We start from the raw sequence: 15,788 nt of genomic DNA, 5'->3' as shown, positions 1-15,788 counted from the left end.
AATTTTTTTGTTTTTAACCCTGTCCCAAACCTTAACCCCTTATACTTGTGGGAATTGGCCTATATGTATTCAGGAGAAAAAGTTAATTACTTTGCCACATTTTTTGATGTATTATTTTAGTGCCTTTTTGCAAACAGGATGCATTTAGGATAATATTTTTATTCTGTACAGGCTTCCTTCTTTTCACTCGGTCAATTACAGACGAAGTCAGAAGTTTACATACACTTAGGTTGGAGTCATTAAAACTCGTTTTTCAACCACTCCACAAATTTCTTGTTAACAAACTATAGTTTAGCCAAGGCGGTTAGGACATCTACTTTGTGCATGACACAAGTAATTTTTCCAACAATTGTTTACAGACAGATTATTTCACTTATAATTCACTGTATCACAATTCCAGTGGGTCAGAAGTTTACATACGCAAGGTTGACTATGCCTTTAAACAGCTTGGAAAATTCCAGAAAATTATGTCATGGCTTTAGAAGCTTCTGATAGGCTAATTGACATAATGAGTCAATTGGAGGTGTACCTGTGGATGTATTTCAAGCCTTACCTTCAAACTCAGTGCCTCTTTGCTTGACATCATGGGAAAATCAAAAGAAATCAGTCAAGACCTCAGAAAAAAATGTGTAGACCCCCACAAGTCTGGTTCATCCTTGGGAGCAATTTCCAAATGCCTGAAGGTACCACGTTCATTTGTACAAACAATAGTATGCAAGTATAAACACCATGGGACCACGCAGCCATCATACCGCTCAGGAAGGAGACGCGTTCTGTCTCCTAGAGATGAACGTACTTTGGTGCGAAAAGTGCAAATCAATCCCAGAACAAAAGCAAAGGACCTTGTGAAGATGCTGGAGGAAACAGGTACAAAAGTGTCTATATCCACAGTAAAAAGAGTCCTATATCGACATAACCTGAAAGGCCGCTCAGCAAGGAAGAAGCCACTGCTCCAAAACCACCATAAAAAAGCCAGACTACGGTTTGCAACTGCACATGGGGACAAAGATCGTACTTTTTGAAGAAATGTCCTCTGTTCTGATTAAACAAAAATAGAACTGTTTGGCCATAATGACCATCGTTATGTTTGGAGGAAAAAGGGGAATGCTTGCAAGCCGAAGAACACCATCCCAACCGTGAAGCACGGGGGTGGCAGCATCATGCTGTGGGGGTGCTTTGCTGCAGGAGGGACTGGTGCACTTCACAAAATAGATGGCATCGTGAGGAAGGAAAATTATGTGGATATATTGAAGCAACATCTCAAGACATCAGTCAGGAAGTTAGTTCTCCAGTTTTCTTCTGTTTTCTCACAGCCATTAAACTCTGTAACTGTTTTAAAGTCACCATTGGCCTCATGAGCGGTTTCCTTCCTCTTCGGCAACTGAGTTAGGAAGGAACCCTGTATCTTTGTACTGACTCAGTGTATTGATACACCATCCAAAGTGTAATTAATAACTTATTTTTTCAATGTCTGCTTTTTGTATTTTTACCCATCTACCAGTAGCTGCCCTTCTTTGCGAGGCATTGGAAAACCTCCTTGATCGTTGTGGTTGAATCTGTGTTTGAAATTCACTGCTTGACTGGGGGACCTTACAGATAATTGTATGTGTGGGGTGCAGAGATGAGGTAATCATGTTATACACTGTTGTTGCACATAGAGTGTGTCCATGCAACTTATTATGTGACTTGTTAAAGGAAAGGTTCACCCATTTTAAATGTTATATTGTTTTTGTGCATCTCTGAGTGATGTTCTATCGATTCCCTGGGTAATTTCATGTTTTCTTATGTATCTGAGTTGTTGGCGTTCAAGCAGGCAGAAATCCGTCCGGTATGACGTAGCACTGTGATAAAGTCGCTCTCACTACACTTGAAGTTAATAGGAATGTGACTTTTAGATCGCGACAACGTCTATCATACATGTCAGATTTCAATACTGTCCGATGTCAGAACTCGGGAGGATGTCTTCTCTCGATTGAGCCATTGATCATATTTTTGCCATATTCCTTCCTGGAGAAATGTGTAATTTAACGGAGGGTCTAGCACATTTTTCCTATTTGTCTGCCTTTAGTCCAGGGTGCATTGCATGGTGCCGTTGCCAGATATATTATAGAAAGGAGATAGGAATCCAATGAATGAAGGAACGTATAACACCCCACCCAGCAGACTGTCGACCAATCGCGTTCACGTTGTCATGCTGTGTCACGCGGTTGCTAAGCTAATTGTCACGCAATCCCTTTTCAAAGTCAGTGTATATGTCGAGAAACGTGCCAATTTTTCTCGAAAGTACGTAATGTAACAATTACAAAGCTATACGATATTACAGATAGGAAGTTAATTATCTCACATCTCGGAAAGGATTTGTAATGTTTTACTTCTTGCTCCGCACGACCCATTGACGTAGCATTGTCAACGTTTCCCATCTCCTCAAAAGTATATCTGCCGTTGCAAATGTTAGACTCCACTCTGTGAGGCACATCGATCTGCTGGTTGAACATGGTGAGATTGTAGACTCCTAAATTGATAATGCAGTTTGTTTAGGCGATTTTACAGCTAACTAGCTACTTTACATGCTGATATTGTCTTTGGTATTATTCTGTGTAGCTATGTTTGCTAGCTAGCCAGCCAGCCCATAGAGAAAGCATTGCATTGTGGATTTTGTAGTAGACTTGAGCTGCAACAGATTTCCACAACGATTTTCCATGTTGCTACCAACCTTATTATAACTCTAAAATGAAACACTTGTTCCCAAAAAATATTGTTCTCACATATTAGTGTTATTTAACACTGTAAATTAAAGGAATTAGTGGTTTTGGGTGGATTTTTCCTTTAAGCACATTTTTACTCCTGAACTTATTTAGGCTTGCCATAACAAAGGGGTTGAATACTTACAGACTCAAGACGTTTTAGCTTGTCATTTTATATTGATTTTTAAACATTTCGAAAAACATAATTCCACTTTGACATTATGAGGTATTGTGTGTAGGCCAGTGACAAACAACTCTCAATTTAATCCATTTTAAATTCCGTCTGTAATACAACGAAATGTGAAAAAAGTCAAGGGGTGTGAATAATTTCTGAAGGGACTGGTTGGGTTATGCATATTCATAATGAAATTACAGTTATTGTTCCCTCTAATAAAACTACTACTACTCTACAAGGGAGAAGGGCAGAGCAATTCTGAACAGGCCTAAGTAATACAGAGGCCATGGTTTTTGCAGATTATGTGTTTGAGCTTGTAATGTATCAATATTTAACGTTTACAAATTAGATATGACACAGCCAATGAATACATAGCACAACTTTGGATTTCACCCCCATCTCAAAATCGAATGGTTTTGATAGTTTGGAAGTTTTTACTGAGTGATCTTCTCTTCTCCTCTCCCTACGGCCATGCAGTGCACCTCGCAAAAGTGATTGCTGTCCTCGTTATGACATTATCAACTTTACCCTGTATATCAAAAAATGACCATATACTGTACACTGATTGTTTAAAGCAAAACTACCAAAACTGTTGCTGATGGTGAACCTGAACAATCAAAATAACATCTATTGTAAGCCCCGTTCAGCAGCTATAGCCAGATTAGAGTTGTGTCTACGGTAGCTTCATTTTATTCCGGTAAAACACAATTTTAAACAGCGCATAGATAACAATAACCTAGCAAATTACAGATGTTGTCACTCAACTAATAAAGCCTAATATCACACAAGCCATTTTAGCATTTTAATGCTGTGCAGATGTGCAAGATCAGGAACAGGCCGCCTACCTCGCATTGGTCAGCGCACGAAGCTGAGCACAGTGCGCGAAGCTGGGCGCAGTGTGCAGTTTGACTAGACTACTGATATTGCCTGAGGTTGTTCGTCATGCAAAATTACTTGTAGATCAATGACTGTCAACACAGTTACATGCAATTCGACAATGAAGCAGAGGACACATCAATTGTCACAAAATATTAGGTATTTTCGGAAAGTAGAAAGAATGTAATATGAGCAAAAACAATTAGTGAACTTGCAATTCGTAACATTTGAATTGATTTTTGGGACCGATGTGTGCTACATTTGGATTGGTTTGGGGTCCGCGGCCCAATGCTCTTGTATCTTAAGCATTTGAATCGGGGACCGATGCGTATCGGTGAATCGTTACATCCCTAATAATAAGTCGTTAAAATGACTTAGTATCTTGTTCGAATGACTTAGTATCTCATTTGAACGACTAAGTAAAAATAAAAATAAAATTCTAGTAGAAATTTAATGTTTTTACTAAGTCGTTCAAATGAGATACTAAGTCGTTCAAACAAGATACTAAGTAATTCGAACGAGATCATTATAAGAGTCTACGTTTTTTGTTTTTTTGCCTTGGGCTTCCGTAGACAGACATTTTAAATAAGCTGAAATAAAAAGTTACACTACTCAAAAGGCACCTAATTAGTGGAACGACCCATGTGCAAATGTCTCTGATACCCCAGCCATCCACACTCCCTGTCCAAGTGGCTCAATTTCTCCCCTGTGACTAAGGGAGAAAAGAGAGGAGAGGAGGAGGGATCTGGACAATGGTAACAACACTGTAGGGTGTTAAGACATAGGATCACTGAAATATATTAAAGGCAACATGCCTCACAGTCACACTGTGATCTATGTCTAATTCACTTTTTTCTTACTTTACTCAGTCAAGCTCTGCAAGGAGCACCATCTGTCTCACACCGAGTTTACAAACAGTCTGTCTGAGCCTCACTGGCTGTAACTCATGATTAATTACACTCTGCGAAGAAGAGACCCGTTGCAGCATTCCCTACATACATGTCTCTGACTGTGCTCTTTGAAGTGTGTACATGAAAACTGTCAGAGGCAGCCAAATGGTTCAGTGAGGAGGGGGATGAGTTTGTGTTAGAGAAGAATCCCATAGACAGGAAATGGGGCGTCCAGATAATGAGTTCCAGTCTGACCTAAGGCTAATGGTAGGAGGGCTGTTGCTGCATTGATTAGTCTAAAGAGAGAGAGAGAGAGAGAGAGAGAGAGAGAGAGAGAGAGAGAGAGAGAGAGGTGTGTATGTGTCTTTAATGGTGCTCCCACTCAAATGAAGCCACAGTGTTTTTCAGTTCAGGCTTGCATTGTGACTTTAAGTTAATAAGAGGAGAGAGAAAGGGAGGGAGAGACCATCGAGGAAAGAGTGAGCGAGAGAGGAAAAGAGAGAAAGGGCGATACCATTGAGGAGAGCAAGAGGAGAGCAAGGGAATAAGAGACAGAGGGAAAGATAAAGAGAAAGAGAGTTGAGAGTTGGCATGGTCTGTGTCTAGGCTGACTTTAGAGCCTGTTGCTCTCTTTGTGCTGGCTGGGTCCTCAGTCTCAGTCACAGCAGATGCTGGGGTGCCTAGCTGCTGCAGCAGACATCTCTCTCGCTCTTTCTCTCTCTATTTCTCCCTCTCTTTCTCTATTTCGCTCTCTCTCTCTATTTCTCCCTCTCTTTCTCTATTTCTCTCTCTCTCTCTCTCTCTCTCTCTCTCTCTCTCTCTCTCTCTCTCTCTCTCTCTCTCTCTCTCTCTCTCTCTCTCTCTCTCTCTCTCTCTCTCTCTCTCTCTCTCTCTCTCTCTCTCTCTCTCTCTCTCTCTCTCTCTCTCTCTCTCTCTCTCTCTCTCTCTCTCTCTCTCTCTCTCTGGGCAGGAAGATTTGGACAGTTGTCTCACCACGCCAGGGAGGGGTGTGAGGAGGGGAGCTTTGAGGCTGCAGCCTGACTCAGGAAGCTGGATCTGGGTAGTAAAACCTATCACAACGCAGCTAAGGAACGAGCAGCACGTACAGGGCCAGCTAGAGCCTCTCCTCTCCAGGCTGCAGCTCTCTAGAGCTCCACAGCACTAGTCACTCCACTGCCAGGATAAGCCACTCAAGAACCCAAAATGGGCCGACAACATGGAGAGTGATATAGACTTTTATAAGCATTTCACTTGGCTTAAAAAGGTGAGTGCATGTGCCTCGTATGTTGGCTGTTTTTCTCTGGCTTGAGAGGTATGTTTCTTGATAGGTTTTCTCAGTGCCTACGTTTTTCCAGAAAGAACTGTAAGAATGATCTGCACAACATGAGAATGGACCATGTCCTCATGAGATCAGTATTCCCTTGAGATGTTGTTGTGCAGTCTGGTAATAGTTTTTCCTGATGCATTTCTACTAGTTTGAATTTGAGTCTAGTTGTGTATCCCTTTGAGCTCATGTGTTGTGTTTACTGGAAACGTGTTATCAGATGAGCGCATTACAGCACCAACCAGCTGATGTTTGTTTTGCAAACAGAGCATTGGCACTGTTGTTCCTCTGTCTCCATGATGCTGTCTTGTGATTATGTGATATCACAGCACTTGAGGGGTTTCATGCTGTGTAATCAAAAATGCCATGAAATTGCCATTGAGGAAGACTTGAGAAGGTGGGTTTTGTTTGGTGGGTTTTCCCCAAGTAGACATACCAGGGTTTGAAATTAAATTTAAAGGTAGGACATGTTTTTGCAGTCTTGGTGTGACAGTCAACAGGACATTTAGTGGTTTGTACAAGCCCTGTCATGGTTGTTGTGAGTTATTAGGTAGTGGAATGGAGCTAGGTGACTAGGAGTTGTGTCAAGTATGCAGAGCACGTCAAGAGGTGGAACCACATGACCGCAGCCTAACACGCCATCACACGCATGTTGATTTTGTCCCCCCACACCAGACGTGATCAGAACATGCAGGTTGAAATATCAAAACAAACTCTGAACCAACTATATTAATTTGGGGACAGGTCGAAAAGCATGAAACATTTATGGCAATTTATCTAGCTAGCTTGCTGTTGCTAGCTAATTTGTCCTGGGATATAAACATTGGGTTGTTATTTTACCTGAAATGCACAAGGTCCTCTACTCCGACAACTAATCCACAGATAAAAGGGTAAACCGAGTTCATTTCTAGTAATCGCTCCTCCTTCAGACTTCTTCTTCTTTGGACTTTATATGGCGGTTGGCAACCAACTTTAAGGTGTGGACCTCAGTTCATCTTTCAATCACCCATGTGGGGATATGCTCCTAAAAACCAATGAGGTGATGGGAGAGGCCGGACTTGCAGCGCGTCAAGTGTCACAAATATAGTTCTGGCTACGTAGACGCTCATTGACGCGTGCGAGCAGTGTGGATGCAATGATTGAATAACATGTATATGTAAATGTATGTGTGGTCAGCATGTAATTGGGCAGCATGCAGCCATAATAAACCATCATAACATTATTTTAAAGAAAGACAGGAGTAGTACCTACAATAACTGTGCAGGCTGTCCACCATAAAACTAAAGTGCAACAGAAACATTTAAGGCTATTAAAAGTAGGCGGTGCCCCTCTTGCTTACTGCACTGTACACAGTCGTCATGCATTCTTAGACAGTGGGATAATATTTTGGTCATTTTGGATTTGTCTCTGACTCTTTCCGACTATAGTATGTCTTTCAGAGGCATCAAACAGCTATGTAGCTCATGGGATAAGAGAGGGGTTAATGGAAATTCCATTGTGGCTTGGCCTAGCCTGAGAAAGATGCCTCTATAGTTTCCATAGCAAATGTTTTGAGCTCGCTCTCTGTACAGTACACTACAGCTCTAGGCGCTCTGTTTAAAGAGAGCTGGGTTATAATCATTAGTTCACATCGTTGAAAACAAAAACGAGTGTTTCTTATTGGACAAGTTCAAGTAGTCCCTCCCTGTTTCAGTGTCTTTTCTTCCGTTTGGTGCCTACCCACTGGGCACACACTGGTTGAATCAACGTTGTTTCCACGTCATTTCGAAAAAATGACATTGAACCACGCGGAATTGACGTTGAATTGACGTCTGCGCCCAGTGGGTATTGTACACGACCCTGTTGTCTGTAGCATGTGTAACATCCCTTAAGAGGAGAGGAAGTGGTCATTTTTCTGTGTGGCAGAGAACTGGGCTGGCTCTCCTCTGCTTTGGCTTGTGTTTACAGTCAGAGTAATGACTCTAATCACTGCTAAAGAACTCCATATGGACTTTGTCAGGATTCAGGAAGTGCTGTAACCAACCTCTTTGAACTCCTGGATGTCTAGCAGCACAGCAGGAACCTGGGTATAGATTTCGCTTTGGTGCATTGTTTTATGTAACCATGTTCAACAACAATCATGGGGTACCTGGCAAAGTAAGTATTACGTTAAGATGTAAAGAAATATTAAGTATTAAGAAGCATTAAGTTAAGTGCACTCACATGGACACACCTCTCCTCTCAATCAAATTCAATCAATCAATCACATTTATTTTATAAAGCCCTTTTTACAAAAGCAGTTGTCACAAAGTCCTATACAGATACCCAGCCTAAAACCCAAAGAGCAAGCAATGCAGATGTAGAAGCACATTGGCTAGGAAAAACTCCCTAGAAAGGCAAGAACCTAGGAAGAAACCTAGAGAGGAGTCAGGCTCCTATGGGTGGCCAGTCCTCTTCTGGTTGTGCTGGGTGGATATTATAAGAGTACGGCCATTTAGGCCAGGTTGTTCTTCAAGACTTTCATAGATGACCAGCAGGCTCAAATAATAACCACAGTGGTTATAGAGGGTGCAACACCCACTAGCACATAGAAGGGCAGGACACACTACATTTGAGTCTCAGAGAGGTCAAGTAATAATGGACAGTGAGTGGGTGTGGAAATGCTCTACCTCTTCGAAAGTCAGTTGTGAAACTGCTTTCTGAGTGGATTGTCCATTCTGATGACCTCAGAGAAACAGCTCCATATGTGTGTACTGTCAGTGCGATCCGAGGCAGTGGCCCCTAGACCAGGCAGCGCTATTTAAGACAGGATTATCTAAACCCCACAAAACCCAGCTCAGCGCTGCTGACAAGTCACAGTATGTTATTTTTCCCGCTGTGACAGACCTTATGATAGGTCCCCAAGATGATCACATGGTGCTGTGGGTTTTCTTTTCAGAGAGAGAGAGAGAGAGAGAGAGAGAGAGAGAGAGAGAGAGAGAGAGAGAGAGAGAGAGAAAGAGCTGGCAGGCTTAAGTCAAGAGCATGATGTTAAGACGTCTCTGGAGAAGTTCTCAGGGGCTGAGAAAGACAATTGTTAAGCCCTGTATGAAGTCTTTGCAGCGATGTAGTGGTTGGTTGAGAAAGTGTCCTAATGCTCTGTGTCAGCTGACTGAGGCCAGGGAGAGAGGAAAAACTGCATTCCTCTGTAGAGGGGATCTCACAGGTCTTATAGGTCTGAGGTTTCACAGAACACACTATATCTAATTAGTATAAATTAGGTGTCTTGTTTCTGATGTTAGGGGTCAAAGGGTGTGTTTTTGTATGTTAATGCCACGTGGTCACAACGTGTTAAGATTCTCACCTGAGCTCATATTTGGGTGTCAACACAGGTCTACTATTCTTGTCTTCAACTAGCGAGCTCATATCAGAAACTTTGTTTGAAATGGAGCAGTCGTCCAGCCTTTGGCTGCAGCCTGCAATACTGTATCTGACACTGAATGCAGATTAGACAACAGTGCAGTAGAGACAGTGTGTACCTATACCGGGAGTCGAACATGGGCCGCCTGAGTGAAAACCAGGAATCCTAACCGCTAGACCATATGGGAAGATGTTGCGTAACACAATACTTAATTCTTCTCCTTTATAGGGTCAATACAGATGAATCATTGATTGGTTGAGATTGAGTTGTTGAGCCTGTTCAGTGACAGTCTTCCTCCCTTTCCCTCCTCTCCTTCCCCCTCTCCACCTCTCTGACTCTTTGCTCTGTGTGTTGTTGCAGGTTAACCTCCGCTCCCCAGTGAACAATGAGAGCTATCAGGAGCGGCTGGTTCGCTTAGAGGGGGACAAAGAGTCTCTGGTGCTCCAGGTAAGGTGCTCCTGTCATCTCTCACCCCCACCATCATCCTTGCAGGATTATAGTTTAGCTTTTAGAGAGCGAGAGAGCGAGAGAGAGAGAGAGAGAGAGAGAGAGAGAGAGAGAGAGAGAGAGAGAGAGAGAGAGAGAGAGAGAGAGAGAGAGAGAGAGAGAGAGAGAGAGAGAGAGAGAGAGAGAGAGAGAGAGAGAGAGAGAGAGAGAGAGAGAGAGAGAGTAGATACAGGCCCTGACAATAAATCTCAGTGAGACAAAAATAATGGTGTTCCAAAAAAGGTCCAGTTTCCAGGACCACAAATATAAATTCCATCTAGACACTGTTGCCCTAGAGCACACAAAAAACTATACCTACCTTGGCCTAAACATCAGCACCACAGGTAACTTTCACAAAGCTGTGATTGATCTGAGAGACAAGGCAAGAAGGGCCTTCTACGCAATCAAAAGGAACATAAAATTCAACATCCCAATTAGGATCCGGCTAAAAATACTTGAATCAGTTATAGAACCCATTGCCCTTTATGGTTGTGAGGTCTGGGGTCCGCTCACCAACCAATAATTCACCAAATGGAACAAACACTAAACTGAGACTCTGCATGCAGAATTCTGCAAAAACATCCTCCGTGTACAACGTAAAACACCAAATAATTTATGCAGAGCAGAATTAGGCCGATACCCGCTAATGATCAAAATCCAGAAAAGAGACATTAAATTCTACAACCACCTAAAAGGAAGCGATTTCCAAACCTTCCATAACAAAGCCATCAGCTACAGAGAGATTAACCTAGAGAATAGTCCCCTAAGCAAGCTGGTCCTGGGGCTCTGTTCACAAACACAAACAGAACCCACAGAGCCCCAGGACAGCAACAGGAACATAATTAGATCCAACCAAAACATGAGCAAACTGGAATGCTATTTGGCGCTAAACAGAGAGTACACAGTGGCAGAATACCTGACCACTGTAAATGACCCAAAATTAAGGAAAGCTTTGACTATGTACAGACTCAGTGAGCATAGCCTTGCTATTGAGAAAGGCCGCCGTAGGCAGACCTGGCTCTCAAGAGAAGACAGGCTATGTGCACACTGCCCACAAAATGAGGTGGAAACTGAGCTGCACTTCCTAACCTCCTGCCAAATGTATGACCATATTAGAGACACATGTTTCCCTCAGATTACACAGACCCACAATTTTGATAAACTATCTATTGGGTAAAATACCACAGTGTGCCATCACAGCAGGACGATTTGTGACCTGTTGCCACAAGAAAAGGGCAACCAGTGAAGAACAAAAACAATGTGTATGTTTATTTATTTTCCTTTTTGTACTTTAACTATTTGCACATCGTTATAATACTGTACATAGCCATAATATGATATTTGAAATGTCTCTATTCCTTTGAACCTTTTATGAGGGTAATGTTTACTGTTCATTTTTATTTTTTATTTCACTTTGGTTTATTATCTATTTCACTTGCTTTGGCAATGTAAACATATGTTTCCCATGCCAATAAAGCCCTTTGAATTTAATATAATTTAATTGAGAGAGCTCCTCCTCACTGTCACAAGGGTCACGTCAGGTTAGTGTAAAGGCATTAGGGGGACAGAGACATCTCTGTCCACAGGCCCAAGTGACCTCACGGCTCTGCTGTTAAATTGAGAGAGAGACGGCAGTATATCACAGAGATGTTAAAATGTCCAGGGCAGGCTAGAGGGGCTGGGGGCTGGTTGTTTGTAGCAGAGGAACTCAGTCAAACAGTACGCCCCTAGTACATTGCCTCTTTTCCCAAACAAACGTGTCTGGATAATGCCTTGTCTTTGGTTGTACTGTAAACATCAGGCTCAAGTGATTTGTCAGGATGCTCCATGCTTTTTTACATCTGTGTAATTGGTAGCTTATACATTTGTAATGTAGTCTACACATTGCATATTTATATTTTCCCTATTCCTTCTCGGCCTCTGTCATGCCTTATCTGGCTCAACGTGTGCTGCTTAAAACTAGCCTTGTGCCAAAGTAGCCCTTTCTTTCGCACATGCCAGCATATTCCTCAAGCCCCTCTGACAAACGCTGCTGATTGGCCGACGGGCCTGGCCCAGTTGACTGAAAACATTATTGGGTGGTGCAGGTAAAAGGGAGGTGCTTGCTTTCCCTTTTACCTGCTTCATTGTGGGCTGGCCAGAGTTGTGGGCTAAGTTTACTCAGCTCAATTTTTGTAGTTCAGTGAACCATGGCAAGGGTAGGTTATCTTTTATGATATTTCACATTGGCTGTTGACATAGAGTTCTACTCCGGCTGAGGAATGAAGTGAAACTACCTGTGTGTTGTCAGAAGAATTAGCAGCATTAGCATACGGGTAGCTCCAGTCCTGACCAGGAGAGAGGAGGTATTTCTCAACATGAGTGACTAAGGTGTCCTTTGTGTGGGTTGGCTGTGTGTGCTATAGGTGAGCGTGCTCACAGACCAGGTGGAGGCCCAAGGAGAGAAGATCCGAGACCTGGAGAGCTCTCTGGAGGAGCACTACCACAAACTCAACTCCACTGAGAAAATGCTGCAGCAGGTAAGAGACATACTACATTACCACTACTCTACCACTGCTCAGCTTAGAGAGCTAACTGCTGTTGTTTACCTCAACTTGTTTCCTACATAAACATAGTCTTGTTTTAGTCCTAGATCAACTGTATTTTGTAAATGTGTGATTAGAGCAATGTGTGATTAGAGCAAGGTTAAATATTACAAGGTTGCTCAGTAACAAATAGAACGGACAACCTGTTATGTGTGGTCCTCTGTAGCTCAGCTGGTAGAGCACGGCGCTTGTAACGCCAAGGTAGTGGGTTCGATCCCCGGGACCACCCATACACAAAAAAAAAAAAATGTATGCACGCATGACTGTAAGTCGCTTTGGATAAAAGCGTCTGCTAAATGGCATATTATATTATATTATTATGTTTCCTTTAGTGTGAAGTAAGTGTGTGGTAAATTAGTAACAGGAAGTGTGGTTTTCATTCATAACATTCCTACTAACATAAAATACTGTTGCTTGTGAGTGACCAGGGCTGGCTCTACGTGGTGGCAAAGCCAGGCAGGGACCCCCCAGATAGAATTTGTATATGGTATATGAATTACCCTGCCCGGTTTTGCCGATGTTGCACTGCCGGGCCTGCCAGTAGCGCTGACCGGGACAGAGGCTATTTGCCGGGTGTTAACTCTTTATCTGAGGAGGGGTGAGGGAGGGGGGATGTAATATTTTGTACTTAAAATCCAAAAATACATTCTGATTGGGCACCTAGCCATACAATGTCATAAGGTACCACCTTCATTACCTTGTTTAGGAAGCTCATTGGATTTTTTCCCCCACTTTTTCAGACAGCTAATAATAGGCTAGCTAGTAACTTTGTTAAGTTTTGGTAGCAGCGCACTGAATAATTATAGCTAGTTGGCTAAGCTTTGGTTAGCACGGATATCCAAAAATGTCTGGGCACTGCCAAGAGCAAAGAAATTGAGGACCACCATGTCGAAAGCCATGCCAAGCTCAACGAACAGCCTGCAGGACCGACCACCGAGGTTGAGGACCCTAGCAGCAAATGTTTTTGTATAGTATCGTTTAGGCCTTTGCTTTTTACATCAATGCATCTTTTAGATTTATCTGTGATTCCTAATGTCATTGTTTGCTTTTGCGGGTCTAATTGTTATTGACAGATATACAGCTTTGCGTTATTTGGTGGGTATAGAGACAATGACCAATGTAGCGTAATTGGTTGTGCTCTGAGGTGAGCCCTGGCGCAGTGCTCCTGTTGTCCTGGCTGTCCACTATGGTGGTGCTGAATTTGGCAGTGCATCTAACGTTATCTTTTAATCGCACTGCCTTCTGTCCATGGTCCTGAATCGATGGTTACGGTGTGTGCTGTTTTAATGAGCACATCTTGGGCAGTCTTCGTGGGGCTTCTCTTCAACATTGCGTGCTTTCTTGTGAGCAAAATGACAGTTGTTGTGTATATGGCTGCATTTCAGATAGACCCAGATTTTTTACATTTTGCATGTCGCAGTAGTAGGACCAATACCGTGTGTAGTCTACTAATTTGCATTATACACGGTCATTGTGTGATAGGCTACTTTAAAAGTGATGTCAATACTATGAAAATGACACTTAGCCCACTCTTTCGCCCCCTCCCTGCTCTCTTACTATAGCTTATAATATATATAAAATATTGCGCAACTGGAGAAGTGGCGGCTTGGTTACGCTCATTGCATAGTGTCACAAATTCGACAGCAATGTAGCCTATAGTTCTAATTATTGAAGTTGGGTTGTGGGTTCGATTCCCACAGGGGGCCAGTATGAAAAAAATAAAAAATAATGTATGCACTCACTAACTGTAAGTCGCTCTGGATAAGAGCGTCTGCTAATTGACTAAAATGTAAATGTAAATGTTGTAAGAATCCTGTCGAGCTGGCCTGTTCGTGTTGGTATGTGTAAAGTATGTGTAGGCCTATGGCAGCTATGGCTACATTTCCGATACCCTTGTATAGCTTTCTTGTGCTACGACGGTTGTTGATGTGTACGGCTACATTTCAGATACATTTTTGTACATTTAAACAGTAGTAGGACCAATCTTGTTTTATTATGGCTCTAATGCAATACTAGTTCTGCCCCCAATGGATTTAAAATGACCCCTCAGGCATGTCATCCTGGAGCCAGGCCTGTGAGTGACTCACCTCGATTGCACAAAGTTTGTCACTCAGAAGAGGGAAACAAAGTTCAATTTCTTTCGATCTTACAAGGTGACTTCCTATGGCTTACTGACTCCATTGTGTTATAAGAGCAGATATATTTATGGTAGTGGGCTCCACTAAAAGCAGACTGCATAATCTTACTATAATTACAGCATATTCTTTCTGAATTTATAACAGCACATAAACATTTTGGAAAAAAGAAGACCACTTCTTGTGGAGGTAGGGAGGGAGACAGGGTGAGAGCTGTCCAGTTTATGCTCTTACCGTCAGAGACAGGGGTGAGGGTGTGTGAGCGGAGAGGAGCCCTTGAGCAGTGTCTGCTGATGCCTCTTATTAGCTTGTATGTGCGTACCAAACATTGGCACACAAAGCTACCCAATTTAGGAATCAAAAAGCCCTCTGTTTGGGCTTTTCAACTGCTCCTTTGTCTAGTTTGTGATTTTGTCTCATCCAGCCGGTTTGCTCCCAATAAATGGCAATGGTAAAAAGTGAATTTGTTGTTTATCAGTTTAATTGACCTCAAATGCCAAGCAGATTTTGTTTTTTTATTTGGTTGCCTTTGTACATAAGCACAGGTCTAGGGGAAAACCTTTTTTCCCCCTCACATGGTCATGCAGAATATACAATAAATGCTTACTTATGGTTATATAGGAGAGTCCACAGCCACTGGTGTCTACTGTCTACAGTGCTCTGTGGTGTGGCTGGTATATCTTAGCAGGACCCTTGTGTTTGACCTGCATTGATAACCAGAGACTGTCTATCTTCACATTGTTTGGCCCCATTGAAGTTTTAATGAGTTCTGGTCAAACAATGTGTGTGGTGTGATTAGGCAAGGTCAATGGCAAGGTTGATCTTTGTCACTGCTGTTCTGAGCCTGAAATGGAGATAGCTATTTTCTGAGTCTCAAGAGAATGCTTATCAGTATCTGCTGCCAGTTCCAGTAAAAGCTAATGGATGAGTGTGTTGGGCAGATTATTTCATCAATAGACTCATCAGACCTATACTTACTCAGAGCCACATGCCAGTGAGGGATGTTAGTGTCAAACAGTGTCTTCTTTCTATGTGTCTTAATCACACACACACACACACACACGCACGCACGCATGCACACACACACACAGGCACGCACGCACGCACGCACGCACGCACGCACGCACGCACGCACGCACGCACACGCACACACACACACACACACACACACACACACACACACACACACACACA

The 15,788-nt window shown here is 42.6% G+C and overlaps 1 protein-coding gene across 1 annotated transcript in view; it reads left to right on the top strand.

Annotated features, from left to right (window-relative positions):
• LOC121576916 (liprin-beta-2-like) overlaps positions 1-15,788 on the top strand; it is a 133,765-nt gene that overhangs the window by 56,203 nt on the left and 61,774 nt on the right. Inside the window, exons 4-5 of the mRNA XM_041890507.2 lie at positions 9,749-9,835; positions 12,280-12,393. Of these exons, the coding sequence (XP_041746441.1) occupies positions 9,749-9,835; positions 12,280-12,393 (201 nt within the window). The remainder of the gene's footprint in view (positions 1-9,748; positions 9,836-12,279; positions 12,394-15,788) is intronic.

The sequence above is a fragment of the Coregonus clupeaformis genome, chromosome 11 (genome assembly GCF_020615455.1).
Source record: "Coregonus clupeaformis isolate EN_2021a chromosome 11, ASM2061545v1, whole genome shotgun sequence".
In the NCBI taxonomy this organism is placed as follows: Eukaryota; Metazoa; Chordata; class Actinopteri; order Salmoniformes; family Salmonidae; genus Coregonus; species Coregonus clupeaformis.
This window is presented reverse-complemented; position numbering and strand designations above follow the sequence as displayed.